At 49.0% G+C, this 27016-nt stretch overlaps 1 protein-coding gene across 8 annotated transcripts in view; it reads right to left on the reverse strand.

Annotated features, from left to right (window-relative positions):
• Positions 1–27016, reverse strand: part of PCSK6 (proprotein convertase subtilisin/kexin type 6) — a 201793-nt gene that overhangs the window by 141574 nt on the left and 33203 nt on the right. For all 8 annotated transcript variants that reach the window (XR_008621210.3, XM_034939524.4, XM_034939521.4 and 5 more), the window contains exons 2-4: positions 12713–12817; positions 1089–1199; positions 418–561 (exon numbers count right to left, since the gene is read on the reverse strand). Coding sequence is in view for 7 of the 8 variants with exons in the window: in XM_034939524.4 (XP_034795415.3) it covers positions 418–561; positions 1089–1199; positions 12713–12817 (360 nt within the window). In the remaining variant the exon portion in view is untranslated. The remainder of the gene's footprint in view (positions 1–417; positions 562–1088; positions 1200–12712; positions 12818–27016) is intronic.

Genomic DNA, 27016 nt, shown 5'->3' on the forward strand with positions numbered 1-27016 from the left:
AGTTAAGTAACTTACTCAAGATCTCAGAGCTAATCATTTGCAGACCCAGGATAGGAATCCAGGCACTCTGGGCCTGGAGCCCGTGTTTTCACACTGTCACCCTGTCACTGTTCGTGTTGCTACTATCTGTACACTGATGATCCCCCTCCATGCATTTCTTAGTTCTTTAGGCTCCATTCCTAAAAGTGTATGTGACTGTGCAAGCATGTGGATGAATCCCTCTGCAAAACCCTTGCCCCTGACAGTAGCAAGTAGCAGAATATTCATTTTCCTAATTCTCTCCAGCATAGTTTTCTTTACTGCCTAACTTAATGGGGGCTTGGGGGAGATCGGGACCTTACTGTTTTTAAACTTGCATCTACTTAATGACCAGCACAGTTGAATATATTTGCATGTCAGTTCCGAGGATTGACTTACATAATTTGGGGCCAGGTCAGGGTGATTTCTCTCTATGCCATCATCGAGGATGGTGACTACCACGTTTTTTCCTGTGTAGCCCCTCTTCCATGCTGCCTGGACATTCATTTCCGACCGGCAGCGACTGTTCTTGTCGCCACAATGCTGTAAGCACAAAAGACACAAAGTCCCCCCGACATGGACATTCCAGATGCAGAATTGACACTCGGTGCACACCCCACAGGGAGGCGCTTAGGCTTGCGAGTAAATAAGGAGGGAACACCTATCCCTGCCTTACATAGCAGAGCTCCTCTTTCCCACTCGGATCGACAATCATGCAGACGGCTCCCTTGCTTTTTCTGCACCTGCAATCTATCATTTTCCCAGGGCATCACCTCCCAGCAGGAGCTCTGTCCATGGGCCGGGCTTTGCCATTTAGTCATACAGCCTGCATCAAATCACTTCCCTTCTTAAAGAGCCCCCAGCCCAGGGTGTGCTGCACAAAGTTTCAGAAAAAATCCACAAGAAAGCTGGTACTGCACAGCCTTGCGGTAGGGGTTTTACACCCTCAAGGTGAAGTGTGTCTGTCTGGAGATGTTGTTTGAATTTAGCTTTGTTGAGGGAAATTAACCCATTTCAGAGACCTGGCAGTGCAAGTGTCCTGGGGCAGACAGAGGTCCTGTCCTACTCACCAGGTACCACATGTTGGACCAAATGGGGTCGTTGAAATAAAGGGCCTGTGGGTCACTTCGCACCTGTCTCTTCACCCTTCGTTTCACTTCCTGTTGCTGGAGCCATTTCACCTACCAGAAGAAATGCAATTACTGTTTATATTAGAAACGATTTCTTGATTTTATGTAGCCTCTTTGCAGGTGCTACAGCCTTCCTTGTGCATGAATATCTGTGTCATAGTAGATATTTTAGATGGTAAGTTCCTGGGGACATTTTCACTTCGAAGTGACTACATTTGAAAGATGAGAAGTTGTTTGTGTATACAGAGGAAGAAATAACACCACTCTGATAGATTTTGAAGTCGCTGTACTAAAAGAAAGAAAGTGCTCACGCCTGTTGTCCCAGCACGTTGGGAGGCCAAGGCAGGAAGATCGCCTGAGCCCAGGAGTTTGAGACCAGCCTGGGCAACATGGTGAAACCCCACCTCTCCAAAAAAAAAAAAAAAAAATCTAGCTGGGCATGATGGCGCATGCCTGTAGTCCCAGCTCCTCAGGAGACTGAGGTGAAAGGATTGCTTGAGCCTGGGAAGTCAAGGCTGCAGTGAGCCGTGATGGTGCCACTGCCCTCCAGTCTGGGCGACACAACACGACCCTGTCAAAAAAAAAAGACAGAGAGAGAGAGAGACAGAAAGACAAGAAGGAAGGGAGGGAGAGAGGGAGAGAAGGAAGGAAGCCAGCCTTGTGAAATGGCCAATAAATTATCTGGTGATCCTTGTCCTGAAGAAAAAGGAAATACACACATGGGAAAGCAGTGAATGAAGAAAGTGTTTGGTTAACTGGTATTGGAATTTGCTTTACAGTAAGGACATAAGTAAATACGATAAGCCATATATTGGAATATTTGGCAGCCACCAGCAATATGGTACCAAAACATGCACAGAGAAAAATCTAGAAAGGAATACAGCAAAATAGCAGTAGCATCAGTTCCTGGGTGGTGACATTATTGCTAATTTAAAATTTTACAATTACTTTCAGGATGTCATAAACGTCTTTCAGTCAGCATGATTTGTTTTCACGATCAAGGAAAAAATTTCACAAGGCTGTATCACTGATATTTAAGACCAAGGATCAAGGCACCAGGCCACCTGCAATAAAACCCAGCCCCGTGCTCACCAGCTGTGTGACTTGGAGCTGACAGTGGACATCCATGGCCTCAGGGTGGTGTCCACCCACACAGTGGGGACAGTCATGGGTTGCCACAGGGTTAATATAAGAAACAACACATATAAAGCCCTCAGACCAGTGCCTGGAGCACACCTGCTCTTATCATCCTGTGTACACATTCTTTTCAAGCTGGAAAAACTTTTTCATTTTAAAAGGATCTTGGGGTAAAGACTTCTTGGACGCTGAGTGGGAATGTTTTCTTTGGTCTTACCACGGCAGCTCCACCTGATTGAATAATGCTCAAAGCTGGGGTTCAGCCTGGCTCTGGGGCCTGACATGAGTGGGATAAGGATGGGCACCAGGGCCGTGCTCTCGAGGAGTCTGCACTACATTCAGGGGATCCCACCAATCAGAGGATGATGTGAGTTCCAAACAGGGCAGGCTGCCTGGAGGAGGCAGCTAGAGGCAGGGGAGGAACAAGAGAAGGGGGCGGGGCCCCAAGGTGACCCAAGGCTGGCGACCCCGGGTCGTGCTGGAAGCTAGAACAGAGTTACCTGAGGCTGAGTGGGCAGGGAGTAACGGTCCCCAAGAGCAAAGGGACAAGATTTCTCTTCCTCCTCCCTGAGCCTTGGCCTCCCCACATCACCCTGAGCAAGGAGAGCTGAGCACCTGCATACACAGCTCAAATTTAGGGCTGGGGATGGCCTCCAAGACATCCTTTGTGTACAGGGCAAAATGCCGGAAGAGAGGCATCCCAGCCTGTCCCACCCCGATGTAATTCGTCTATAAAACACCAGCAGACCAGACGGCTTAGAAACACTGCAAAGGGCTCAAAATCAGTTTCACGTCACACACTTAAAAAACCCTCAGCACCAAGTCCTAGATAATTTATAATGGCCGCTGACAGATACTTCCACAGAAAATAAAACTATAAAATGAGATATTTTGTTCCTAACACCGGCTGATGGCATTTTGCAATGTCCCCATATATTACTGCCTGAACTAGAAAGCTTTTTACCTGGTCTAAGATGCCGCAAACAATATTTCATAATCTGTTCAGCACGCTATTACAAAATACAGTGGTATGTAGATCCCGCACAGCCCAAAGCTCCCAAGGATGTTCCGCCCTCCTGCCAGGCTGAGCCCTGTTTGTGCTAAGCGGCCCTGAACTCTCCGTTCTAACAACATCCAGCCCCTTCCAATTGCTGTGCCCACCAGACCACACTTCCAGTCAGAGGAGGAGGCACACTCTGCCCCTCCAAGCCCAAGTGGGTGACACCCCACTAATCAGCTGGGAGATGTGGGAAAGCGTAGAGTCAGAAGTCATAAGAGGGTTCCTCAGCAGGATGAAAGAGCCTGGGCATCCCGGCCCTTGGCCCTTGCTGGGCTCTGGGCAAAACCCCACAACACTGGCACACAGTTCTGAGGGGGACTGTGATAGCCTGGGGCCCGCAGCACAGTTTGGGGCTCTCTCTCTGTCGTGGTCGCAGGGGCAGCCCTCTCTCTGCTAACACACCTGCTCATTGTAAGTCTCTGACGGCAAGTGAGGTGCTGTCAGGCCAATGGAACCGAACACTGTACAACAGATGACTGACCAGGCGCGGGAGCTTCTCCGTGGAGATGGGATGCAGGCAGACAGCGCGGTGGCAGAGGCTGATTCTCCCAGCACCCACTGTGTCCCTTCCTCTGGGTTCCAGTCACTCCCTTGCTTCTCACCCAGCTCCAGGACAGCACAAGGGGATCCCGGATCCCACCTCCTACCCATGACAAAGAGAAAGCCATTTTCCAGGTTCACCTTCCCCAGTGTCTCCGGAGAGCAGGCATCCTGGGGTCACTTATTCTGTGGCCCACTCAACAAAAATGCACTGAGTCTTCCTGTGTGTCTGCGCCAGGTTCTGGGAAGATCAGCATGAACATACCTGGTTCCCGGCCAGGACCAAAGTGCCTCCCCCTCCCATCCCCAGCTGGGATGCAAAGCTCTGCCTTCAGTGCCCCCTTGGGGTGAAACCAGGAGTCACCTGGACACTCTGTGGAGGTCAGAGGTGTGTCACCAGCCCCAAACCAAGCGACTAAAACTCCAGCTCTCCCATCGAATGGAAGCAACCCTCACAGGTTGCAGTGAGCAGAGATTGCACCATTGCACTCCAGCCTGGGCGACAGAGTGAGACTCTGTCTCAAAAAAAAAAAAAAAAAGAAAGAAAGAAAGAAAGAAAATGTGATTAGGTCTTAATGACTGCTAGATGACATCTGTTGACTTTTTTTGTGGAAGATCAACTATAAGTGATTTGGGGCAAAGGCAAGGTTTGCCAAATGCCACTTCTAGCCCAAACACAAACCATCTTTCTCTGCAAATCTGTAGAAAGTGCCAGGATTTCTTTAACGTCATACTTTGAAGATAGAACTTCACTCTGACCTTTTTATCCTTTTCTCTATTTTCCAAATGTATGTTTCCTGCTAAACATGCAGCACAGTTATAGATAAGCTACGCTCCGGGGCAGGGAGTTCTAATCATGAAGAAGGCTTCATTGTCTTCTCAAGACAGGTGCGCAGCAACACTTTCTTTTGTAGTGTGTGCTTCCTCCAGCTTCCTTCTCGAGAAGCCAAGTTAAAATGAGGCATCCGTTGACTGTCCCTCTGTTGATAAGACGAGGTAAAATCTAAGGATGTTCCTAAAGGGTAACATAAACAAGCAGAGACCCAGGAGGGGGCCCTGCCCGCGTTCCAGTAAATGGCTTGCCATGCTGCAGGCTGTCCATGCCACCGAGTTGTGATCCTTGTCCAAGCGTCCTTTCAGCGAGCAGCCATGGGCAGCCTTGGCCCTGTCTTCTTCCCTGTGGGCCACAGGTGGGCCAGAAGCTTGCTGACATATCATTCCCAGGTGTGACAAGCGACAGGGGCGGGTGTTTTGAAACTTTCACTCATGAGCCAGTGTCACCAAAGACAGCACGAAATCCCTCCCACTTGCACGTCCACCCAAAGCCACCACGTCCTTCTGCCCTAACTTCAAGCCCGTGCCTATTCTGAGGGGCCCTGCTGTGGCTCAGGAAGGCCCCTAGAAGTTCTTGGGAGCTGAAGAGTCCTAAAAGGAGAGGGGCTTCAGTCTTTGCTCTGAGATGGAGTGAAGGCCACGAAGGGCATACACAGGCACCCTCCCCCAGCGGTCCAGGGGTCCCACACAGCATCAAGGGAGTCAAGCTGCTGAGGTTCTTTGAAGTACGCACCGGCAGGGCTGCGGACACAAGGTTCACACAGGTTCTGCACAGTTGTAGCCAAAGCAAGGGAGACAGCTCGGCCAGCTCTTTCTTTTCTCTTTTCTCCCTGGTTTCATCAAAGTGAAGGTTACTTTATTCTGTAACTGTGAAAGAACAAGGGGACTGCAAGCCAGACCTGACTGTCCACCAGGGCATATCAAGGGAGGGAGTCGGAGGCCATACCTCAGCACCCAGGAGCCACCAAGCTCCAAAGCCTCCTCCGGGAGAGAACAATCAGGGCACCGTAGAAAATAAGCCTGTTATTCTCTCTGTGTGGGAGGTGGGCACCCTGCCTGGGCCTCTCCCTCCACACTGTAAAGCAGGGGCTGGGACCGGTCCCTCTCTCAGAGCTTGTGCACTCAACAGTCTGTGGCGCTTAGATCTTGATTCCCATCAACCTTGACTGCTCTGAGCACCTCGCTGGGCCAACATCCAACCAGCTAAAGAGCTCAGTGAGAAGGCTCACAGGTGAATTTAAAGAAAGAAAAATCCCGCTCCCTGACAAGTGCCCGTCACTGCATAATGTGCAACGTGGCCCTTCTCTCACTGACAGGCGACGATTCATGCAGCACACTGGAGCCATCTTGCCCTGGATCCCACAGTCCCTCAAGGAGTGGAAGGACAGGCTCGAGTCCCAGAAACCCCAGAACTGTATGCAAAATGGTGCCGGCATGAGCATGATGTCTTTTTTCCTCTGGAGAGCGAGAGGCTCCACAACTTCCATCAGCTTTTCAAAGGGGCCTGTGATTCCCCCAAATGGCTAAGAACCACTGAACCAAGCTAGACAGAGGCAGAAAGCAGATCCAAGTTCTCCCTGAGTGAGGGATTGGTCCTGCGGCTGTCATCTTCCAGCAGGGCAAGAGGACCATCGCGACAAGTGAGAGACGATTACATGGTATCGTGAGAGCCCATCACGGCGAGATGCCCAGGCCCACCTCTGGCGCAGCACTGGCTCAACTTGGGGTGGGGCCGGGAAACCCCAGGCTGCCATGGCAACCACACAGCGGGAACCCAGTGAGTAAGCCTGGGCAGTAGAGGAGGGGGAGGAGGAACCAGAAAATAAAGGACAGAAAGCAACCCCCACCACCACCTCCCGTGTCATCCAGGCAGCTGCGAGCCCAGCTCCCTCCCCACTGCCTCCCCTGCAGCCATAACTGCAACAGCGTAGAGACCATTTCTTGAATTCTTTCCATTGAAGTTAAACTACAGGTGCCAGAAGACCCCTGCTTAACAGTCATGAGAGGGAAGTCCTCGCTCTGCCGATGACGGAAATGGGACAGTGTGTGTGAAAGCTCTTTGGGAAAGTAAAGCTACTCATTTGTAAGTTAGTTCTTATTTTGCTGAAAGGGGACAGAAGGTGCCCCTCTCCCCACCGCCCGCCACCCACCTCCACTCACTGACAACAGAAGAGGCAGCTGGAGCCCAGCTTCACCTATTGTTAGGGGCTGACCTGTGAACCCCTAAATTCTTATGTTGAAATCTTAACCCCGGGTAGCTCAGAACGTGACTGTAATGGGAGATAAGGGCCTTAAAGAGGTAATTACGTTAATATGAGGTCATGATGTGGGGGACCCTAATCCAGTCTGGCCAGTGTCCCATGAGAAGAGATTAGGACAGAGCCACTCGCAGAGAGGGACAACCACGTGAGGATCAAGAGACCTCAGAAGAAACCAACCCTGCCAACGCCGTAATCTCAGTCTTCCAACCTTCCTAAGTGTGAGACAATACCGTTCTGTGGTTGAAGTCCCCGCATCCTGTGGGACTTTGTTACAACTGCCCCCGCAGACTAACAAACTATGAGGTCCAACACTGCTCAACGTGTCTGACACGTAGTCACTGTCAGTACCTCTGTTATTTTAGCTCCAGCAATACAGGATACAGCTTTGTCAATTGAAAACTATATTTAGGATTTTTCCATAATTTAGCCAAGGTGGGTCAGAATTTACTTCTAAAGTATTTACATAGAAAGAAGTTGCTTATGTTACACACAACTTGCTTATAGGAACCACATCTCTGGAACTTGAGATATGCTTCAGGAAGCATTGTCTACTGTTCTGTGGGTCGCTGCTGGACTTGTAAGGGAGTAAAAGCAAATGATACGTGGCCTTGACCCTCGATAACCTCCTATTGCATTGGCAAGAGATGGGCCTGCATGCTTTGAACTCCAAGTTCCTCTCTCCTGAGGCATCCGCACAGCAGCGTCAGTCCGCCTTCCCATCGCCTCTCCTCTGGTTCTGGAACACTGAACGCCCTCCCAAGCCTGACGATCCAGGTCCCCCAGGAACCACCTGCAGCTCCCCTGCCGACTCTGTCTGTCCCTGACAGATCCCAAACAAACTGAACTAGTCATCGCTCCCAACAAACACTGCTGTGTGCTCCTACTCTAGGGCCAGATCTAGAATACAAACATACGACTGCTAGAAGAGCAGGCCAAGTCCGCAGCCTCTGAGCAGGCTTCCTGGTGGCAGGGATATTGGAGCCCAGAGGGGAAGGTGGGGAAGAGAGCGACAGCAGGGGAAGGTGGGGAGCCGTCTGTGCAAAAGCTCTGCAGAGGGAAAAAGAGCGAAAGTCATCCGAGGAGGACCTTAAAGGCCAGTGGTGGCCGGGACTCAGGGGGCCACAGGAGGCCAGAAAAAGCAGGGTTTGGGAGGTGTAGATACAGCTTTGTGGCACCATCAGGCATGTATTTCAGAGGATCCCTCAGGAGCATGGGAGGTGACTGGCCGGGGCAAGGATGCCCACATGAGGCCAGCAAGGAGGGCAGTGCAGTGGTGCAGGCAAGAGATGACAGGAGCTGGGCCTAGGGCAGGAGACACAGGACATGGCAGGGCCGGGTTGTACGGAGGTGGAACAAGTGTAGGGGTGAAGGAGAGGCCGCTGGCACTGCAGTGGAATGCGGATGAGCGCTTCCCTCTGAGACAGACTAGGGTCAGAGACAGTGAGCTGGGTTTGGGACATACTGACTTTGGATTGTCTTTGAGATATCTAAGCGGAAGGGCAGAGCATGTCGTGAAAGAATAAAATGCTGTCTTTTAAGGTAAATGTACACATTCAAACTTTTTACCAATTCCTAGCAGCCATGCCACTAGAACCAGCTGGGTGGTGCTGAAAATGTGAACAGCCAACTTGTCACTGTCATCCGATCACCCTCATGGGGGAGCAGTCCACTGTCCCCGCGTGGGCAAATCCTCTGGGCCCTGGGCAGCTGCCTGGCCCTGCCCTCAGCCCCGTGACACAGTTCATCAACCCCTGAGACCAATGTGGTCACTTACTGTCTATGTGCTCTCGTAAGGAACTTTCTGTTTGTTTGCACTTTGAATTGCTCTAGCACACAAAACTGTTAGATAAAATTCCATCTGTGGTTAATGGAAAGATCTGCTTCAACATTGCATCACTGCTGGAAGGAAACACGAGCTTTGATTAAACTCCGGGGGCAAAGTCCCATCCTACGAAACAGAATGCCTCCTCTGGTCCTTGCAATCATTTTGCAACTTCTAAGCTTTAAAGCACTGAAATGAAGCATTGAACCCAAGCCTCCTACGGCCCTAGAAGGAGCCACCAAGGCTCCCTCTGAACATCTTTATCCTTCCATTTCCATCACCAATCTGGCTGAGATCTGTAGGGAAGGAAAAGAGCCGAACCCAAGTCATCACGCTAAAATGTAAGGTCTGGAAGACACAGGCAGCAACGACTAACTATAAGCCAGCTTGGAACATAATCAGAACAAGTAATTTTAAAAAAATTTGTGAGCCCTTTCAGTGATTGGTCGACGCTTCTGTAATATCCACCCTTCTCCAGACTTTTGGCAAAAGAACAAGTTAAAAACAAATGCTTTCAGTTTGCTTAAATGACAAGCCTTGGAAAAACCCAGCGACCGATAACTGCACACTGCGAACACTTGGGCTGTTCCTCCAAGGACAGGGCTGAGTAACAAAGCAATCTGAGCAAAATGGCCCTTTTCAAAGACGGTAAGAAAAACATCAAGTAAAGGTAATTAAGAATGCAAGGAAAATGACTGTACCATTCCGGTACAGGATCAGTGCGAAGAAGGTGCCTAATAAGTGTGCATGCACACACGTGCTTAACAGAGTCCTGCTGCTGACCCCCCCTTGAGTTTTGTTTTGCTTTCACAAATGTACATTCTATCTGCTTTTATGTGACATGGGGTGGACTGTACATTCCATCACTTATCAAAGCACTTTTATACAATAGGGACTGGAACTAATTAAAATAAGATACCGTCTGCATTTGATGGAACTTTATCCTAAGCCTCATAACATTCATTTCCAGTTTGGTCATTTGAACACAATGGCAGCCTCGCATTCCGAAGTCTCTGAATAATATTAAATCATCTTTTCCTTTTGCTAATAATATTAATTACACAACTCTCCAGATGTGAAGGTATCATAAAAATGCTTTGCCAACGTAGGGAAACGTTCCGATGCACTGCAATAAAAGATAGCACTAAATACTTACATAAAACAGCTAATTTCACCAAGTGTTTAATTGTAATGACTGGGAGGAGTAAATATTAGTCAGACTGACAGCTAATTGATTTGGTTTGCATTAAAGCTAGACAAATTTAAACAGAGGTATTTCAGTTGCGATTCTGAATTCATAATCGGTTCAGATGTCTGTGTGCTTTCCCTGGGGCTAACAATTTAATTAGAACTGTGAGAAACAATCAGCCAATCCTATGAAAGTTCCAGGAAGACCTGGGATGCCCAGGCTGTTTACCTTTCTTCCTTTCTTCTTTACTGGCAGGATGCATTGATAGCAGCCTTGCCAGGAGCTTATTAAGAAGCTCTGTGAAAAGGAGATTTTTATTTGAAAAAATTTAACTGCTATGTTAGCCTTTGCCTAGGAAGTCTCTATCCTTCCTTGTGCTGACTTCGAGGAGACAACTAATGCCTGGGAATGCTCTGCCCTCAGACCCAAACTGAATATAGGACTTTTAACACACCTAAAATGGGTCAATCAAGCAGCTCAGGTGCTACAGAGAGGAGGCAGGTCCAGGGTATGGTGGCCCTCAAGCCCCCCCCAGAGTCTGTCTCTGCTGCCTCAGCCTGCCTTGCTCATGCACGGGTCTCCCATCCCCATCTTCACCGAGAACTCAGCAACACAGAGACCTGCTGGGCAGCTCTGCATTACTCAGGCACAGGGTCCTGCACTCAGCAGGTGCACCATTAATATTTTTGGAAGGAAGGGATGAGCAGTCGACCTGAGTACCTTTAAAAGTGTTAAAATATAGTCACCAACAGAGGATGTAGTCAAAACACAGATTAAGTCTCCCATTTCGACTCTGCCTTAGTTCTAACCATTAAGAATCTGCTTTATTAATTCTTGGAAGGCCTCATGGAAAGAAGACCAAGAAATCCACGGTCCCCGTCTCTTCTCAGAGCATGCTTATGAGAGGGGCTTCCTGCATGCAAACAGCTTGCCTTCATTGTAACTATCCGCATGGTGGCAATTCAACAACTCAAAAGACTTCAGTTGAAGAATGAGGATGTTTCTTCACACGGCAGATCAAGTGCTTGCTTAAAGTGAAAGTGTGGAGGGATGCTGCGTCGACCTCTTTCCTAGCTTAGAATTTCCTCCAAGATGACAGATGACGGTCTCTCAACCGCACAGAACTCACGCCTCCTCCGGGATCAGCCTTTGCCCCCTGTACAGAGGCCCCCTGCTGCTCAGTTTTCTACTGATCCACACTTCCCCAAGTGCCCCACTCTTTGGGAATGAGCAACTACAATCTGGCTTTTTTCCTAGAGGATTAAATATACTGGCCCCTTTGAAAAACATTCCTTCATGTTCCATGGTGTAAGCACAAGTAGACGTAATCTCACCCCCATGTGATGGGGTGAGACGGTGCATGTAAAGTGCCCAAGCACAGTCATCCCTTAGTAAACACTTAACTCCTTCCCTTGCTATGAAGGAATAATGGAATTAGCACAATGTTTCATATCTATCTCGTTCGACTTATCCGTATCTATCTATCCATCCATTCATCCATCCATCCATCCACCTATAAAACCAATCCAGAAATATATTCAAGACAAGTCTGGCTTTTCACAGCCCAGGTCCATGGGTGAGCTCCATGGGGACCACTTCCTCACGTGCTTCAAATCAAAACCCTCACCATGCGATGCCCCAGAGAAGGATAATTCAGGTACAGAGCCCAGAGATAACGCGTCTCTCCAACAGATCCCTGCTCAGTCAATACAAAAAGAGCCCTGATTGTCACTGAAGCAGGTGGGTTGGGGCAACACCAAGAACCCATTTTTCCATAAAAACTTTACTCTAAGTATTCTCTGGAAATAGCTGAAATAATATTGTGCACCAGCCAGGGGGCCCAAACAAACATCTAGTACATACGTTAACTTTTAAGAGAAGATGATTTCTGTGACCTAAAACTATGATTTACCAATGACCTCCGTTCCTTGCTGGGGCTGCTACTGCTTCTCACGTGAACTTCATTTTCCTTCTCAGCACTCATCGCCCTGTGACATATCACATATTTTTCTATTTCCTGCTTCGTTTTCTGTCAGCCCCACCGCCAGCTCCACGGGCCCTGCTATGGACAGAGCCAGCCACATGGAAGGTATTCCAAAAATACCTGCCAAATGAATGAACTCACTGGAGGCTCACTTGGCCATCTTAAATTTTTAATCTTGACACATAACTGTTGATTGATCTTTCTCAAATATTAATTTCAAATCTATGCAGAAAGGAAGTATAATTAACCACCCAATAAATACGGGTTATGTTAAAATTTAAAATGTTAGCCTCCTTTCAAATCACATTTGTTTTAATCCTGAAGATCATGTGAATCTTTGAGGAAAAAAAGTCATACTTACTGCTTCAGTTTTCAAATTCATAGTAACCATTAACATACATGTTATGACAACCACAAATGCATCCACCTGCCTGATCTCTAATTTCATTATTAAAATACTTGCTTGAATTGCTTAGAGTTTTTGTTTCATGGGTAAGATTCATATAGGTGTCTCCTGTGAGTATTGTATTTTGTTGATTTTAAAATGCTGAGAGATCCTCACTCACATGATTTAGTTCAGATGGTCTGATATGTAGCTACACCTGTCTTGCTGTATTTAAAGTGAATGTGGAAAACTCATGTCTATCCAGAATCACATTAAAATCCAGACTCCGCCATATTTAAGACCACAGACCCAAACCCTCCAGCCCTTAGGAAAGCATCCGGACACTCTGTACCTGGGGGTCCATTCTGAGGAAGGTGTGAGGGCCTCTGCTACTCAAGGTTGATCTTTTAAAGGTTTTGCTGTGATAAAAATGGTAGTAATCTTCCAGGTTTCCAATCTGCAAGACAAGAAGCAGAATGCCATCAATTAATAGTCTCACGAACAGCTTCCAAAATCTTCCACCCCACAAGAATCTCCCCCTTATCTGAGGGGCTCATTCTCCCAGAGGAAACATACCCTCCACCACTCTGCTCCTCATATCTCTGGCATGTGTGCAGTGTTTATAAACGTGAAGGTGGATTCAGACACTCATTTTTAGATAAATAACACTAAGTCATATTTCCCATGGAGCACACACTCCATCACATCTCACGGTAAATTAACATCATTTAAAGTTTGGACTATCATGGCCAAGTTTTTTAGACAGAAATGAATGTTCGTTTAGGGCCAAGAATCCCTGAAGTAGCTAAGTTGGTGTCAAGTCAGGTCTACACCGAAACATTCATTTATAAACAAATCCTATCCTCTCCACCCCATGGGTAAACTGAAATATCGAAGAATGAACACTCACTCTCCAGTGCAACAGGACAGCCAAAGAAAACACATGGATCCATCTGTTTGGGGATTGTGAAAGGGTCAGATGAGAACATCTAAACCCCCGAGGTGTCCCAATTTTCTGCCAGGGGCAGTTTGTCAGGACAGATTTCAGCTTGAGGACCGGATGGAACCAACAGCAGCCCTGTGCCCCAGCCCCTGACTTTCAAGAAGGGCTGGCCCTCGCTGTAGCACCAGCTTGTCCTCACGTCTGTCCGGGCTCGAGCATGGGGACATTGTTATCGGAGGCCTGCTTCTTGGCTGTAGAGAAGGGCTAGTTGATCACCATCCTCCAAAAAGGATTTTAAAATCAAGATGGACTGGATATCATACAGACCCTCAAGTTGATCTTCTCAGGCTAAACCATCCTGGTTTCTTTTCTAGCTTGATTAAAGGGTAAATTTAAGACTAATGGTCCTCTACAGCAGTTCTATATGATGATTACAAATATGGGTTTTGAGTCAGATCGATTTGGTCCAAACCCTTCCTACCCCTCCACCAAGATTAGCCATGTGACCTTGGACAAGGACATTTGACTCATGGGAATCTCAATTCCTTATGTGTAAAATGGGGATAAAGGTACTTACCTTTAAAAGTTAAGTAGGACTAAAGCCTACCCGACTCACACCTCCTTGGCTGCCTCCACCTCATTCAGAGCCATTTAGTCTGCTATAGTCTGACCTCAACAGAGTTGACTGGCCCAGGTGGAGACCTGGAGGGACTTGGATGCTGTGAGTGGCCGTTTTCATATCTTTACACAAGAAGATAAGGCAGGAGTGCAAGAGAGAGCCTCCCAGCCCCTTTACTTCCCTTCAGTTCTCCTTTCCGGCAACCCTGGCAGCTTTGCTGTCTCCTGTTCGTGGGTTTAGGAGACACCACTTTGTCCTCGAAATAAAGAGTTCCCTTTTCTACTTCAGCTTGCTCCAGTGTGTTTCTGTTGCTTACAACCACAGAACATCAAATACGAAGACAGTCATGAGGAATCAATAGGAATCACCTATATAGAGCCTAGCTGAGTGTCTAGAACCTAGTGGGCATTCAGCAAATGCTGGTGGTCCTGGGAGCTGGGACTCTCTCTCGGGCTCCTCCACTCCCTTCTCTGGGTCTGGGATGCTTTAGCTTTTGCCCAAATCCAGGTCTGCATCTAATGTGACCCCTCCCTCTGGGTGACCTGGGCTTACCCTCTCTCAGTTTCCTTATGAGACTAATAACCACCACCCTGAAGGGTTGCTCTGAAATTTGAACGCGATATTTACGTGTGAAAGAGCCAGCAGAGACCCAGCAGGGAGGCAGTACGTGCTCGATACACGGTTTTCCGCAATTCTGATTCTCACATTTTTCTGCCATCATAAACCTCATTATTTCTGCCCCATTTTGCTCACAAGCACTTTTTCTTCCTACAGATAAGTCACCTTGCTCACTTCTTCAACAAAGTTAACTGCCACACGTGTCAAAAGGCTCCTCCTCACCCACACTAGAGCTGTTATTTAGCTACGGAGGCAATCACGGAGTCTCAACTTGCTGCAGTGTTTAATCAACATGTTTGCTCATAAGCTGCCATCATCCCTGGGAGACGTTACATAACTTTTGGTCTTTTAACTCTGGGCATTCGAGTCAATTCCCAGTCAGGGACGTGGAGGAACTAAGAGTTGAATAAAACTTGCTGGCAAAGAGACTAATTGCAGCAGTGCTGACCCTTAGTAGGCCCATGTCAGGGGGGCCCTGGAAGCCATTCAGGGCAGCACCTGGCCTTTGACCAGCTAAGCCAGGCTTGGGGAAGCCACCTTTCCCCTCAAAGGCCAGTCCCAAAGCCATCCAGCCCCCTGCCCCGGGGCCACCATGACTGTCCTTTGCAAAGGCCCCTGGGTCGGGGCTGATGTGAACTGTTCTCCACGAACGATCCAGGAAAGGCACAGACAGTCCCCAGAATGCTGACCAGGCCAACCACCTCTGGAGGCAGCAGCGGCCAGAACTCCATCTGTTTGGACACTTATGTCCTGCCTAGCATGAGAGCTGGGGGGCCGGGGAGGGACGCTCCCACTGCAGGGGAGAAGGGGACACCAGCCAAGGCTGCCCTTGCAAAGCCAGCTGCAGAAGAAGCTGGAATCACACATTTGTCCTCTGTGACTGGCTTATGTCATTCAGCATAATGTGCTCATGTTTCATCAGTGTTGGACCATGTGTCAGAATTTCCTTCCTTTTTAAGGCTGACTAATCTTCCGTTATCTGCACACCTCACATTTTGTTTATTCATTCATCTATTTATGGACACGTGGATTACTCCCATTTCTTGGCTGCTGGGAATAATGCTGCTGTGTACAAATATCTGTTCGTGTCCCTGCTTTCAATTCTTTTGGGTATATATCCACCTACCGTTTTTTGATAAATTTTCTTGGAACATAGCCACACCCACCCTTTCCCTACTGTTCATGGCTGCCTTCCTACTACAATAGCAGAGCTGAGTAGTTGCAACAGAGACCCTAGAGCCCACGAGGATCAAAGAGTTCATATGTGAACTTTGAAACAGAAAAGGCTGCCAGCCTGTGATGTACAGCATTTGCTGCTGAGAGTATCTGGGGAGTTCACCAAAGTCTCTGATGTCAAGCAAGGGTTCTCTAGGGCTGGGAAGTGGCGGTCCATACACGGAGTGACTCAAACACAGGTGCGGCTGCAAGCCTAGACCTTCAGCATCTCATTGAGTCTCTGAGACGTGCTTTTTCCATAAACCTCCTTGTCAGATGCTCCAAGAGGCCCCGTTCTTCTGTCTGACTCATGTGGTCCTGCCCTCTGCCCTCCCTTTGCAACATCAGGCACCAGGTCAGGAGTGTGAGGTTTTCATCACGAGCAAAACCAGTGAGAGAATCAAAGGTGACACAGCAGGAGGCAGGAGCAGCTGCCCAGGAACACAGGCCCATTGAAAGTCTCGTCGGCCCGGATGATGCTGTGTTTGATACAGCCATTGCTGTCTCTCGTCCTCCCCACCCACCTAAGCCCTTCTAGGCTTCTCATCTGACCTACCACAGCAGGGTCCACCCCAGGTACAAGGAGGTCCTGCCCCTCCCCAGTGAGGGAGGCTGTTCCTTCACATCTCTGGGTGCCTTCATGGGGAAGGGGGACAGGATGCCAGGCTGTGAGGCCCCCAGGCTCACGCAGGGTCACCTGTGGGGATGTGGCCACTGGCCTGGTTCAACATGAAGGACACCTGGCTGCCCTCTGGCCCTGACTCACAGATTAGGGTGTGACAAGGACCCACAGAGATGTCCCCATTTCACAGATGAGTATACTGAGGCCCAGAGAGGTTAAGACTATGTCACACTGTGGGGCTCCCAGTTCCTAAACCAGCAGCCTCCCCATTCTGCTCACAGACAAGCAGGTGACAAAATTTGATACTAAATGACATATAGATACACGAGTAGGGTTTAAGAGACTGCCACACTTTTAGGGCCTCTTCAGGGTCAAATGGACAGGGGTGGACTCAGGAAGGGGGCAGCCTAAAGACAAAATTCTAAATCATCTTCCAGGGAAAGTGAGGTTCTTTCTTTATGTGGCATGTGCCCTGATGGCACGTGTCCCTCCCTGCTCAGCAGCCTGGATGTCCTGGGTGGCTGCTGCTTGGCTGTGGCCTCGGACGGTGTCCACACCAGGCGCTGGCTCTGCTCCCGTGCTCACAGCTCATCGACTACACACCGCTTCTCAGCCGGTGCCTGAGCAGCCCGCCTTTAGAATCAGGAGCGGTGGCTTCCACGGACTGCCGCTGTCGGAGGGCCCCGGCAGCCTCCTCCTCCTTCCCTCGATTATAGAAGGGAGGCGCTGCCTCCACCATCCCAGGCTGCGTCCCAGTCCTGCTCAGCCCCATGTCCTCCCCTGACCTCCATCTGCTCTTCATCAATGAATCTGACTGCTAGTCCACAAGGCATTGTCTTTGTAATGTCATAACATGAAATTTAAATACGTTCTTGTTCTCTTTCGTGCCCGTGGTATCTTCACAATGAATTAATTAGAGCCCGTCTCATGCACCATTCAAGAAAATAAACAATTTGCTGAATACAGGGTGCTCATGTTTCTTTACTCAACATTGATAGGCGATTATATGCATTACTTGATCAAACTGATAACATCATTAGAACATCATTACAAACCTTGCTAAATGTTCTTGACCAGAACACTGGAAGGAATGAGATCAAAGAACTCACAGTGAAGAGAGTTTAATGTAGTGTAATCCTCTTTAACAAGATGCTCTGACATTTAAAAAAATATAGGTAATATGTGCACATGATACAAAACATGGAAGGTACAAAAGGGTACAGAGTTAGTGGGGAACAGCAATTCCCCCTCCTTCACCTGTCCCCCAGCCAGGGATCCTCACTATTACCGAGTGCCCCTGGCTCATGACAACAGCTGACGCTTGCTGGGCACATGCCCCATTCCAGGCAGCAAGCTTGGAGTTCAGATGAATTAATAAGCTTGATTTTCATAACAACTGTAGGGGGTAGATGTTATGACCATCCTCATCTGACTGATGGGGAAACTGAGGCACAGAGCAGTGAAACTGTTCAAGATTCATTTAGTCAATGAACAGTCAGGATTCTTCACCGTTGAACCTTCTGCCTCTCGGCATGGTTAAGACTGTTAGTTACCATGGGGAATTTCAGGCACCTTGGTCCTTTTCCTTTGCGGCAGGTTCTTTCCCAGAGAACCAGTACCCTCAGCATGTGTGCACTTTCCTTCATTTCAATAAGGAAATCGTGGGAGGCCTATATTATGTTTCATGTACATATTATTCCATTATGTCTGTATACGAGTGTGTGTGCATATGTGTGGATGTATAGAATGTGTGATTGTAGTACACACGTGTATACGTATGCCGGTGTGTGTGTGTGCATATGTATATGGATGTGCAAGTGTTTGTATACAGATGTATATATATGTATACAGTCATGCCTTGGCATCCGTGGGGGGCTGGTTCCAGGCCACCCTGCAGATGCCAAAATCCACAGATGCTCAAGTCCCTGATATAAAATGGCATCATATTTGCATACAACCTACACACATCCTCCAATACTTTAAATCATCTTTAGACTACTTATAATACCTAATACAATGTAAATGCTGTGGAAATAGTTGTTATACTATATTGTTTAAGGAAAAATGACAAGAAAATAGTTTCTACATCCACCATACATTTTTTTTTTCATGTTTTTGACCTGAGGTTGGTTGAATGTGTAGATGTGGAACCCGTGGATAAAGACAGCCAACTGCATATGTATTCAGGTGTGTGTGTGTATCTGTGCATATACACGTGTATATACATATCCAGGTGTGTGTGTTTATGTAAGGTTCATAAACAAATGACTCTGAAACATACCAGGTAGGTCCTTGGTTTTCCCACAGTTCTCACATCCGAGTGAGCCTCCTGGGGCCACTGCTGGGTTGCCCTAGCTCAGAACTCCAGATCTATGGCTCGCCACCTTCGTACATGTCAGCTTCACCTGAGTAGCTTGAGCAACCCCATGTGGGTGGGGGCTTGGCCCCAGATGGACGTTCTGGTTCCAGAGGTCTGAACAGCCACTGGGGAGGTGGGTTCTGAAATCCTCTGCGGGAGAAGCTGAGCTGTATCCAGGAACTGCATGAGATACCGAGAAGACAGGCCCAGAAGGCTGTTTCTTCATTTCCTGCCAACCAATCCTGGGTCCTTCCAGGCTCAGCTCAGCATCATCTCCTCTGGGGAGCCTCTCCCGCCTAAGTGGGTCCCAAGCACATGGCCCCATAATGGCTGAGTCCTCCAGGGGCTGGGCCGGATCTGCACCATCTTTATCCACCGGCTCCTGGCAGGACCCCTAGGTCAGCTCATAACTTCCACCACGCCAGAGCAGCATCAACAACACTGCACCCTCGCCATCCTGCACCCCAAACCTTTCCTCCTGAGGCGTTCCTTGTCTTGGTAAAAGCCACCACCAAACCTTCCCAAAGGGGGCTCTTAACGGCTCCCAAACCCGCTCCCCTCATCGCACCAGCCCTAGTGCGGGCAGCCCCACCCCTCTGCTTGGACCCTCGCTGGCCTCTTTGTCTCTCCCGTACCACCGCAGTGACACTCCCACCCTGACTCCTCCTTGTCTCAGAGAGTACACGACCGGCCAGGACCCCTCTCCAGCCACAGGCCTGGCCCTGCCCACACTGCTCTCTGTCATCCAGTGTAAGGGGCCCTGCCCTCACTCACCGTTTCACACCCCTGTGCTTGCTCAAGTCCCCTCAACTCCTACTCTGCTTTTAACCATCCCCTCGGCTGTCACTGACTCCAGGAAGCCCTCTCAGGCCTCCCAGGGCCTGTATGCCCAGACATGGCTATGACACCCTTTGTCCTCCCTCCCTCCACCATAAGCCTTCAAGGGCAGGAGCTATGTTGTCTGTCAATCCTCAGGGCCTGGCTGTGTCTGGAACACAGAGGAGCTTGAAATCTGCCTGATGAAATGAACAGACTTCTGTCTCCAAATGACATTGGGAGGATACACAGGTCTCCCCCCATCCCATCTGTGTCCAGCTGTCCAGTGAGGCCCCGCATCCAGAGGCGGGGTGAGCATGCCCCCAGTGCCTTCTGGCCCGGGCTCTGCTGTCCTGTCTTTGAGCTCTCTCTCAGTCCCTGTCCCAGGACAGCTGTGAGGTCGGGAGGAGGCTATGGAGCCAGGCAGACCACCTCCCGGCTATATGGTCTGGGCAAGACCCCCATTGGCCTCTCTGGTCTGAGGACTTGAGGCAGGCAAGGCCCGGCCGGGCACTCCCTTCCACTGGCCAGTGCCCTTCATTCATGGCACGCACCAGCCATGAGAAGAACTCTCGGGCGCAGGTGTGGACCAGCAGAAGCGGCTTGCAGGGCCACACAAGGGAGGGGTAGGAACCGTCACGAGGGGAAAGGCCGGGCTTGGGGTTTACAGAAAGGGCCTCCCCCATCATGTCGTTTCTTTAAATGTGAGTGTAGCTGGCTTCAAACAAAATCTCAGTGGGCGCTGCCAGCTCGGGTTCACTCTGCCAGAAAAGACTAAATGTTTTTTGAAGATCCTGAGGAATGGAGGAGGAAAGCCCAATCTACTTTACATGTTTAATTGGCAGCAAAGTCACCGAGAAGCACGCCGAATCTACCCCAAATGACATCAAATAGTTCCAAAGGTCCACCCGCCCACTCAGCTCTCCAACGGACGTGACTGCAGACACAGGTGCAGTTCGTAGCCCTCGAGCAGGCTGCGTTGTTGGTGGGGGTGGGTTGGCTAAGTGCATACTTTGGTAAGTCTGCAAAATCCCCACCCCACCTCCCCAGGCCAGCCCAGCCAAACCCTTCCACACGGGAACAGCTGATAAGCAGCCACAGGATGTCTCAATTCAAGGCCTCAGTGATGAATGGACTGTAGATGAGGCTTCTGACTTTAAAAACTGTACTTTATCACTCCCAAAGCCTGCCCTTGGCTGGAAACAGATGTTCCAAACCCCGTCCGCTCCGCAGCTGCAGCGTGCCTGCTTCCGGAGCCGCTTGTCTGTCTTCAGGGCCGGCATCTGCCGAGGGCCTTGGCTTTCTGGGAAGAGTCTATGTCTAAAAGTCATGGTCGTCTGAGTTCAGTTATATAATGTTATTGATCCCGGTTGGTTTGCTTAAGAAAAACACAACTAATTAGACTCTATGAAAACCTACACACCAAATTAATTCTGTATTGCTCTAGTGACTTCCGCCTGAAAAAAACGTTATAAATATAGATGACCACTGGACCTATATTTAGCCAGCACTGGATTACCTGGTATTTATAATTAAGGAAGTCCAGAGAGAGAGAGAGAGAAGGGACATTTTGTTGTTATTTCTTAAAGCATTTTTAAAAAACTGCTTCCCATTTCAGTCACATATACACATAGCAACATTCTGTTATTGCAATAATTACAATCCTGACCCAAGTTAAGATGATTGCACAATTTCCCAGTCTCCTAAAATTACTTTCTTCAACACATATCCACCCAAACTATGCAATTAAGCTGTTCAACATCCTAAAAATTCCTGAGAAATCATTAATTCTTACTTAGCAAACTTCATTTTTCTCTTCCCTTAAGTCGCCAAACCAAATGGTCTGGCTTCGGATGAGAACGTTTAATTTCTGCATGTGGCCTCGGCCTATATTTTCAATGTCTACAAAAAGCTACCTGAAAAAACTCTACAATCCTGACTTTGAAGATCTCCATTTTAAATCATTTCCTGGTTACAGGTTTCTTTATGGCTGTCTGGAATTAGTTGTTTTACCAGATTCCTAAATCCAATGCCTCTTGAGTATTCATTTTTGTTTTGTTTTGTTTTAATTTTAAGATAAGCTGTAAAACTCTTCTTTTTCCTGAAAAATTCCAGTCTAAAGTCATCATATGGGGAAGAACATGGTGTGTGTGGGGTGGGAAGATCTGGGGTGGCGCAGAACAAGGCATTGCTGCAACTCAGAAGGTGAGGAGGGCGCTCACATGGGGGAACGTGGAATCGCAGCCCGTGGGGCTACGGGTGAGAACAGGCTACTCCAGATGTCAGTCCAGGCAGATAACCAGGGTGCCCACTCAGGGAAAGTGAAGACAGAGGACATGGCAGATTGGTTACCCACAGAGGACAGATGGAACATGTTACTACATTAGGGGCCATTACAATTGATAAAGACCAGTGGTAATTCCCTGGTGTCCGTGGCTGCACTGCACGGTTCTGCAGACACAGCCCTTGTTTATGCAAAGGACACACTGGAGCACTGGGGCTGGCAGGGCCGGGGTCACCAGGTTCTCTGCACTGGGTCAGATGAGCTTTGCCCTGTGCATTCAATTTTTCTATAAGTTTGTGATTGTTTCAAAAAATTGTAAAAGAAATTTTTAATTGTAATAAAACAAGGTAACCAGACCTTTTAGCCCCTTTCCCAAATAAAGCTTAAAGAATGTATGGTCTAAACTGAAGACAAAACTCTTTCTCTAAGCCCATGCTGAGAAGCAGCGACAGACTGCTTCTCAGAGCTGCCCCATTCCTTCCTCCCATCAAAGCAGGGCCCGTGGGATCCAGGAATTATTTTGTAAAAGAGACAGAAAATGAGGTGTATTTCAAGGGCAGGTGACCTCTGGGGTAGGGAGGCTGCTTGAGGCCTGGCCCTGCCCCATGTGCCCAGAGCCCATACCTCACCCCCAGGCAGAGCACACGCCCCTGCTCCCCGCAGGCTGCCCCTGTGCAGCTGATGTGTTAGTGGGAATGGATTTGAGCCACATCTCCCTGCTGCTCGCTAACTTCCCTGTGCCATGTTTGGCCTCTCTAGTTGGGTGAGGTACCCCCGATGCCCACAGGGCCCAGCCTGGGACCCCATGTCAGGGAGGAGGTGAGCCTGCGGAGGCTCCAGGAACCCAGAACTGCGAGATCTCCCGAACTCTTCCAGAGAAGCCAGCATTCGGATCCGACATGCGCTCTCCCGAGTTTTTAATAATGGCAACTCATTGTACATGTTACCACCACCGTGTAGCCTGCCTAACACATGCCTGCAGGCTACAGGCAGCCTGTCGTCCTGGAAGGTGGGGATCGAGACATTTGGTTGAGACTTTCCCAACTTGAGGAGGTCCACTGTTTACTTTTTTCTTTCTGAGTATGCGAGAAGTAGGGGGTGCCTTATCCTCAAGAAAGTCTCGTCTCATCTAGAGAATTTTCCAGGGGAGAGAGGCTCCGGTACGAGCCCAGGTCTACTCTCAGCACAGGGCAGCTCTGCTCGTGAAGAGTGGACTGTGTCTGTGACCTTGAGCACCAAAGGCTGTGCACAGCACACCTGGGCACGCTGCTTACATCATGGATCAGAGAACAAACTGCACTGAGCACCAAAGGCAGTCAGGGGGAGCCCGTCTGGCTCCTGCCAGTCCCCCTCCTGGGCTCCCCAGAAACAAGGGTCAGTGCTGGGCTGCAGCTCATGGCTACTGGACCAAGGGAGGTCATGTTGGAGGAGGCTACAAGGTTTTTTAAAATAAGATTTTGTCTTTATGAAAGAAATGTTGGAAATTCACATTTTACTACCTAAAACACCATCACTTGAGAGCAAGTTATCCCAAGGGAAATCAAAAGGAATTCTAGAAAAATTAATCTTCAAATTTTCACTTGAAAATATATACCTCCTGTACCCGAAGATGTGAAAACGGGGTTCTGAACAAATATCTGCATACCCGTGTTCACAGCAGCATTTTCCACAAAAGCCAAGGGGTGGGAGCAACCCAGGTGTCTGTGGCTGGTTGAGTGGATCAACAAAACCTGGCAGGGACACACGATGGAATATGGCTCAGCCTGAAAAAGGGAGGAAACTCTGATGCATGCTACAACACAGATGAGCCTGGAGGACACTGTGCTCAGTGAAATGAGCCAGGCACTAAGACAAATACTGAACGATTCTCCCTGTATGCGGTACCTGGAGTGGCCAAATTCATAGAGACAGAATGTGGTTGCCAGGGGCTGTGGGGGAGGGAGGAGTGGGGAGTTGGTGTGTAAAGGGTACAGAGTTTCAGGCCAGGCACAGCGGCTTCTGCCTGTAATTCCAGCACTTTGGGAGGCCGAGGCAGGTGGACAGATCACATGAGGTCAGGAGTTAGAGACCAGCCTGGCCAACAGGGTGAAACCCCGCCTCTACCAAAAATACAAAAATTAGCCGGGTATGGTGGCGTGCACCTGTAATCCCAGCTATTTGGGAGGCTGAGGCAGGAGAATCGCTCGAACCCAGGAGGCGGAGGTTGCAGTGAGCCAAGATCACACCACTGCAGTCCAGCCTGGGCAACAGAGCGAGACTCCATCTCAAAAAATGAATGAATGAATGAATAAATAAATAAATAAATAAAAGGGTACAGAGTTTCAGTCTGAGAAAATAAAAAGGTTCTGGAGATGGACAGTGGTGATGGTTGCATAACAACGTGAAAATACTAAATGCCCCAAACTACATACTTACAAACAGGTAAGATGATATATTTTCTATTATGTGTATTTGACCACAGCAAACAAACAAACAAACAAAAAACTCTCCTCTGCATTCTGTCCCCACCTTTCCCACCTCTCTTGTGTCACTCAGGATGCTGGGACTATGGCTCCAGTGTACCAGCAGCATCTGGAGGCCTGAGAGGGAGAAGGCATAGCCGACCCCAAGGCACAGCCAAGCACGGCAGTGCTGCCCAGCTGTGATTATTAACAGCTCTTAGCTCCGGAAAGCGCTTCCCATCCTTGGCCCCTCTCTACTGTGTGGTTTCCCTTAAAGGGAACAAGGACACAGGAAGGAGGTGGCAATCATCTCAGGGACGGCCAGAGTCACCTGACCGGGACTGACAGTCATGGGTGGTGAGAGTGTCAGCCAAACACCATGCAAGCTCAGCTTCCTTTTATCCTGGAGCCTATCCCAAATGATGGCTTCAAAGGCCTGCTGACCAGGTGGCACAGTGACCAAGCTCCTATGCTGCTGGCCTTGTGACAGCTTGCCCTGCTGAGGTCGGCAGCTCCCAGTGCATGAGGATACAGAAAGCTTTCATCCAGCTGCATCAATGCTCCAACTCAATCACACCAATTAAAACCAGGCGCAGAGAAACATGCACTGTCATTCTGCTTCTGTGACTCAACCCCACGCTGGTAATTAAAAATGAAGAAGCTACTGATGAGGCAGCTGTCATGACTTCACCAAAATACAACTGAGGGACATCCTTTCCCGGTTGCAAAGCATATCTTGGCTTGTAAACTAAAAATAGACTCTGTGCAATTTTCATACGGCTCTTTAAAAATGGCATTTGGGATTTCTCCGGCAAGCTGTATGCTAAGAAGTCAGGGGACCAGGTCCCAGCCCATCTCTGCACCCTTGCTGGCCACAGTTTCTACTCTATCGGGGAGGCACTACATTGCCTTTTCTCTCCATCCCATTTGCACTAACATCTGTGGCTTATGGAATATTTGCCAATAAATGATTTCAACAGAACTTTCATACTCAAAGTAAAACTTCAGCAGCACTAATTTACAGATGAGAAGTAATTGCTTGAAAGGAGGGTAAGAGAAGACAGATCATCCTACTCCAGGGATGGAAGGACGGATGGTCCCCTCCACGGCTGATTCACTAAGACTGCATGTAACAGCAGCTTATCAACAGGGACTTGGTGAAGACCCACCCACAGTGACGAGACTCTGTCCAGTCACCGTCTGTGCATTTATCAATAGTGACGCCCACCCTGACTCCTGGGCAGCTCCAACCATTCCTTCCTCTTCTGTCTGGAACCCTTGTCCTTGTTTTCTCAAGCCACTGCAGGTCTCCAGAGGCGTCTGTCCATTCCCTCATTCCTTCCCTCAACAAATATCTGGGCAGCTGCTCGAGCCAGGTATCTTAGACATGAGGGACCCAGAAGGGCCCACATGGGCCCAGGGCCTGGATCCAGGGGAGAGGCTGACAGGAGCGAGCATGACACAGCAAGATGAAGGAGGCACATAGGAAACCGCTTTGCCTACCGGGCTCTCAGAGGGCATAACAAGGAACGGCAATCTGCCAGATGCACCCCTGGATAAAAACAGGGACCTACATTCTTAGAGGCTGGAGTCCTAGCAGTGGAGGGAACATCTTCTCTACTCGTCTTTTGAGGCAAGATGGAGCCGGGGAGAGAAAGGGGGAATACACAAGGTGAGGGTCAAAGGGAGGCAAGGAGGTAGCAACGAAGGGACCCCAGGCCTTGCCTTGCATGACCAAGGACACTCCAGAGGGAGTATCAAGATCTCAGCTTGGGCTGGGCACAGTGGCTCATGCCTGTAACCCCAGCACTATGGGAGGCCAAGCAGATCACCTGGGGTCAGGATTTCGAGACTAGCCTGGCCAACATGGTGAAACCCCGTCTCTACCAAAAATATAAAAAATTAGCTGGGTGCGGTGGTGCACACCTGTAATCCCAGCTACTTGGGAGGCTGAGGCAGGAGAATCACTTGAACCAGGAGGCGGAGGTTGCAGTGAGCCAAGATCGTGCCACCGCACTCCAGCCTGAGCAACAGAGTGAGATTCCATCTCAAAAATAAATAAATAAATAAATAAATAAATAAATAAATAAAAATCTCAACTCAGCAGTTGAGGTCTTGGGCCTTGGAGCCAAGGACTACCCAGATCTGAATCCCAACTCCTCTGTTTAAGTGAAAAGGATCTCTGAGCAAGTTCCTAAATTTCTCTTCAGCTTCCCTTTGCATGCACTGGGATTAGCAGCATTCCCTTGCCCAAGGTTTCTGGGGGGGGATAAATGAGGCGTGATGCACATGGAATGCTCGGCTCAGGGCCTGGCACACAGAGAGCAGCCCCAGCCTCCCAGGGCGCAGGCTGGTCAGCTGGGTTTTTTCATAGTATTTCTTAAAGAAAAGAACAAGGATGCAGCTCCCTTTGTGGGGGAAGTGCATTGCAATAAAGCTAGTTGCAAAGTTAGAGAAATCCCATTTGCCCTCTGATTTCAATTCTTAAAAATATATAGAGTGCTTCTTTATCGGTGGCCCCTGTGGGGAAGATAATCCCACCTAGACAGAACCATACAGGGCCAAGGTGAACAGGGCAGGGGGGAGCCGAGGAGCTGTGCTGGGGACAGTCCACACACAGGCAGCCCTGGCCACCCCTCTGGGTGTGCAATACCACTCGTGTCTGGCAATCCATTTTCCTGAAACTAACTTATTTCTTATCCATAAAATGAGCCTGCACTATCTGTCCAATTCCAGACT

Source organism: Pan paniscus, chromosome 16 (assembly GCF_029289425.2).
Source record: "Pan paniscus chromosome 16, NHGRI_mPanPan1-v2.0_pri, whole genome shotgun sequence".
NCBI classification, from domain to species: domain Eukaryota; kingdom Metazoa; phylum Chordata; class Mammalia; order Primates; family Hominidae; genus Pan; species Pan paniscus.